The 4,961-nt window shown below is 40.9% G+C and overlaps 1 protein-coding gene across 1 annotated transcript; it reads left to right on the top strand.

The window, feature by feature from the left end:
* Positions 1-709: 709 nt before the first annotated feature.
* LOC115499722 (cathepsin L1) lies at positions 710-3,981 on the top strand. Its single transcript, XM_032595570.1, has 6 exons — positions 710-823; positions 1,001-1,147; positions 1,555-1,779; positions 2,240-2,402; positions 3,078-3,195; positions 3,684-3,981. The coding sequence occupies exons 1-6, from the start codon at positions 740-742 to the stop codon at positions 3,781-3,783; spliced, it is 837 nt and encodes a 278-aa protein (XP_032451461.1). The 5' UTR covers positions 710-739; the 3' UTR covers positions 3,784-3,981.
* The last annotated feature ends 980 nt before the right edge of the window (positions 3,982-4,961 follow it).

The following is a 4,961-nucleotide window of genomic DNA, read 5'->3' as shown; positions in this document are numbered from 1 at the left end:
ATCCCCGCAGGTTTTGCTGCGGGGCCCTCCCCCCTCCCTCCCTGCCCTGAGATCCAAGTCCCCCGGAAGAAGCGGAGGTCGCAGGGCAGTGTCCCGCACATCCCACATCCTCAGACTTCCTCCTTCCACAGCTCTGTGGAAATACTCGGGAGGATAAATTCAATGTTTTTACTTCACCGGGGTGGCTTTTACATTTCAGAAAAAAGGAGGTTGGTTTTTCAGACAGCTTGGCCTGATCAGATACTCATTTCTTTTCCCTTCCCAGGTTTTTGAAACATGCATCCTTTACTCTTCCTGGCTGGCCTTTGCTTGGGGGTAGCCTCAGCTGCTCCACAGCTCTATCAGAGCTTAGATGCACGATGGTCCCAGTGGAAGGCAACACATGGGAAACTATATGGCATGGTTGGTAACATCTAAACTGCCCAGTGAAAGTTGCAGAGAATGTTCCACGCTGGTGGGAGTTCATAACACAGAGTAGCTTGAGTCTGCTCTTACCAGCTCTTACCAAGGCAGTAAGCAGGGCACCTTGACTGTACACAACGTGGGCATATGTCCTGCTGTGTGGCTGCTGGAGAACAGCTCACAGAAGCATCAGGCCATCCCTGGCTGTGGTTTCTCCTCCTTGCTGGGAGCACATCCACTTGGTGCAGGTGATTTGCTTTCAAATAGAAGTCAAGATGATAAGATACTTGTTTTTCTGCAGGATGAAGTATGGAGGAGAGCAGTGTGGGAGAGGAATATGAAAATGATTGAACAGCACAATCGGGAACACAGTCAAGGGAAACACACCTTCACAATGGCAATGAATGCCTTTGGTGACATGGTGAGTGTGGCATGGATTGCTGAATGTTATGTGTGTCATCCTCACAATATCATTTATTTATTTATTTATTTATTTATTTATTTGTTTGTTTATTTATTTTTTTTTATTTTATTTTCCTCACAGTACTTATAAAAAAAATCTCACGCTTGTCAACATTCTATTTCCTTTTTCTTGAAGACCAATGAAGAATTCAGGCAGGTGATGAATGGCCTTAAAATCCAGAAGCGCAAGAAGTGGAAAGTGTTCCAAGCACCTTTCTTTGTTGAGATCCCCTCATCTGTGGACTGGAGAGAGAAAGGCTATGTAACTCCTGTGAAGGATCAGGTGTGACAATATTCAGCAGGTCCCTCTCAAGAATAGAAGACAGGGGCACCTGGGTGGCTCGGTTGGTTAAGCGTCCAACTTCGACTGAGATCATGATCTCGTGGTTTGTGAGTTTGAGGCCCACAATGGGGCTGACAGATCAGAGCCTGGAGTTTGCTTCAGATTCTATGTCTCCCTCTTTCTCTGCCCCTCCCCTGCTTGTACTCTGTCTCTGTCTCTCTCGCTCTCAAAAATTAAATACAACATTAAAAAAAAAAGAATAGAAGACAAAAGGAATTAGTGTCCTTGCTATGGATGTTGAGGAAGAATATGCAGTTTGTTGTTTTAGGAAGTTTTAGATCTATGGGCTGTTGTCAAACTCTTACTATTTATTTTGTAGACTAAGAGCTTTTCAATTTTGTTTTCAGGGTTATTGTCTTTGTTGTTGGGCTTTTAGTGCAACTGGTGCCCTTGAAGGACAGATGTTCCGGAAAACTGGCAAACTTGTTTCACTGAGTGAGCAGAACCTGGTGGACTGCTCTCAGACTGAAGGCAATGAGGGCTACAGTGGCGGCCTAATTGATGATGCTTTCCAGTATGTTAAGGACAACGGCGGCCTGGACTCAGAGGAATCCTATCCATATCATGCACAGGTAAAGAGAGCTTCTTGTCTTGTTATCCAAGTTGAACAGGTTCAAAGACAACAGCTACCATATTTATATTCACATTTTAGATTGTAGACTTTGTATCTGCAGACTGTCAGAACTGTCATTAAAATTTATTAATCCGGCATAGTTCTCTGCCTTGATGGTTACCATATAGTTGCTCCTACTTCTATGTTATGTGGAGGTAAGTACAGTATACCATTCTGTATACTGGTATGGATTTCTCCAGATTGAAAAATTTCTTATGGACAAGGAGACGGAGAGTGTGTCATTGAATAGACACCTGCTGATTTTTCAATTTCAAAACAACCAATAAATAGCATTTCAGCTCCTGGGGTGCATTATAGCAAATTTGTCTTGAATTCAGTAAGTTCCAAACTGTTTTGAACTCATGTTCCCCAGGAGGTGGATGGTAGTAATCAAGTCTCTTCCCCTTTACCTTTGAAAGGGAGACTCCTGCAAATACAGGCCTGAGAACTCTGTTGCCAATGTCACTGACTACTGGGACGTCCCTAGTAAGGAGAATGAACTTATGATCACATTGGCAGCTGTGGGGCCCATCTCTGCTGCTATAGATGCAAGCCTGGATACCTTCCGCTTCTATAAAGAAGGTAAGCATTTGTTCATATGGAAATTTAGGTAGAAAAATGGTACCATGACGTACCATATAATTGACTAGTAGGTATTTAGAATACAATGTAGAATTTTGAGTGTGTTGATTAACATGGTTGTTCATTCTGTACATGTAGTATTTGTGCCTGTTGTTTCTGTGTGACATTACTTGAATCATATCTTCATGATTTTAAGCTTGTCATAAATATATTTAAATGGCTACAGAATTTGATTTGGTATAGCTCAATTTACGTTTTTTTAATTATCAGACCTTTCGAAATTTCTAAGGAATTGTATTAATATAATTGAAACTAGAAAAAAAAAAACCTCTTGGCTCACATAATTTTGTATTTTGTGCTGTATCCCCAGGCTGACATCCTAAAAGTAGAATGACCAGGCATCAATAAGCGGTCATTTATGCTTCTTGGCAAGTTATTTGGAAAAGAGTTTGTGCCAACTTGTATTTCTGGTGGCATTAGATGAGGGCCTAAATCTCTAGCATATTAAAAAATCTTGTTTTTAAAATCTCTCTGGATTTATGTTATTTCAATATTTAATGTAATTTATGTAATATGTAATTTAAATATTCATTAAGTATTTAATGAAGTTTGATATGCCTACCAGCATGTTTGATAAGCCACATGTCACCCCAGCATTGAATTTTACTTTTCCAGGCATTTATTATGATCCAAGCTGTAGCAGTGAAGACGTGGATCACGGTGTTCTGGTGGTTGGCTATGGTGCTGACGGAACAGAGACAGAGAACAAAAAATACTGGATTATCAAAAACAGGTATAAAAAGCCAAAAATACTTATCTTTGAAATTGGAAAGGGAATCCTTTTTGGAATTAGTGTCTGGATGCAGGTCCTCAAACCCTTGAGCACGCTGCTGAAGTCGCAGAAGTCTTTACCCCACGTGGGGGGAACACAGACATATTCATTGGATGATACTAATAAGGTACTGTCTCAAGTTTGCTAAGGTCCTTGCTATAGTTTTGGTACCACTGCATTTCTAAACTTGAAAATTTTCTTATTTCTGAAATACATCTTGCCCTGAGAGTTTCTTTTTCCTGTCTCTCATTTTGCAGTTTCGTGAAAGGTTGGGGGAATAGCTTTCTGTGCAGGTTTGGAACGTAAACCATGAACAAGAACAGCCTCTCCTGATACTTTCTGAATCTGTCTTGGCCTCTGGTGCACTGCTCAGTATCAAGTCCCATTGTTAATAAAGACAAATGTATTTGATTTATTTGAATGAAATGGCAAATGCTGTCTTCTTTCAGCTGGGGTACAGACTGGGGCATGGATGGCTACATAAAGATGGCCAAAGACCGGGACAACCATTGTGGAATCGCCTCTTTGGCCAGCTTTCCTACCGTGTGAGATGATGGTGGGAAGAAGACCTTGATTGGCAACAAGACATCCAGAAAATGAATTTTAAAGCTGACCACACTTTATTATGTGGGATAAAACACTTGAACCTTTGAGGATACAAGTTGTGATTTGATTCTGGGGTATTTTATACTGGTAAAATGTTACTACTTTGCTTATTACTGCCGTAAACAGCTTTGTATGATTGACTCGTCTAATATGTTGAAATTTTATTGTTTTAAAAGGATGTATGAAGTTTTACCTTTTAAAATAAAGCAATTAAAATTTTTCTTTATTTATTTTTGAGAGAGAGAGAAAGAGAGAGTGAGCAAGGGTGGGGGAGGGGCAGAGAGAGAGGGAGACACAAAACGGAAGCAGGTGTTAGCACAGAGCCTGACAAGGGGCTCGAACTCACGAACTTTAGGATCATGACCGGAGCTGAAGTCAGACACTTGAGTAGTAGTGAGGAGGGGGGGGGGGAGGGGGAGGGAAGGGAGCCAAGTGATGGACATCTTATCATTTCTTCTTTTTTCTTTTCCTTTGAATAAATGTCACCTTTTGAGGCAAAATTAAAAATAAAGTGGTAGTGGGGAAGTTTCTAATAACTTTTTGTAAAGTCAAAAATGTGATTGGGCTCTAGGGATATAACTGAACGTGCCAGGGGTCCATTAGGGGAAAGGCTGGGTGGCCTCTGGCTCTTACAGTTGTAAATATGCACATCTCATGTCAGCTGCTCTGACTCAACCCTTAAATGGAACAAAATGTGACCAATGATCTATAAAGACAAAGGTACACTATTTTAATAAGGAAAAAACTTCACATTTTAGAAAAGTAAATACACACATAGGATTTCCAAAATAAAAAAGTGCACTAGATATCATGGTCATTTGACCTTAGATGGTTACAACCCAGCTAAGTTACAGGACGGATGTCATAGAGTCAGTTTTGGGTACATTGTCCCCACTTGCTAGTGAAGACTACGTCAGTACTTTGCAGGTGAGGAAGGACCGAACACAGCGGATTGCCAGGAATTTGTGTTGTGGGTCCACAAGGATTGAGGGTAAGCCCCTAGACATAAGGGGTGGATTCAGAAATATTGCTGGTGTTTCAGAGGTGGCAGAAAGGTGACGGCATCCAAAGTGATCATCTGAGGTTGAATTTACCTAACCTCAGAATTTATTAAAAGAAGA

This window comes from Lynx canadensis, chromosome D4 (assembly GCF_007474595.2).
Source record: "Lynx canadensis isolate LIC74 chromosome D4, mLynCan4.pri.v2, whole genome shotgun sequence".
In the NCBI taxonomy this organism is placed as follows: Eukaryota; Metazoa; Chordata; class Mammalia; order Carnivora; family Felidae; genus Lynx; species Lynx canadensis.
Note: the sequence above shows the minus strand (reverse complement) of the source record. Positions and strands in the feature narration are given on the sequence as shown.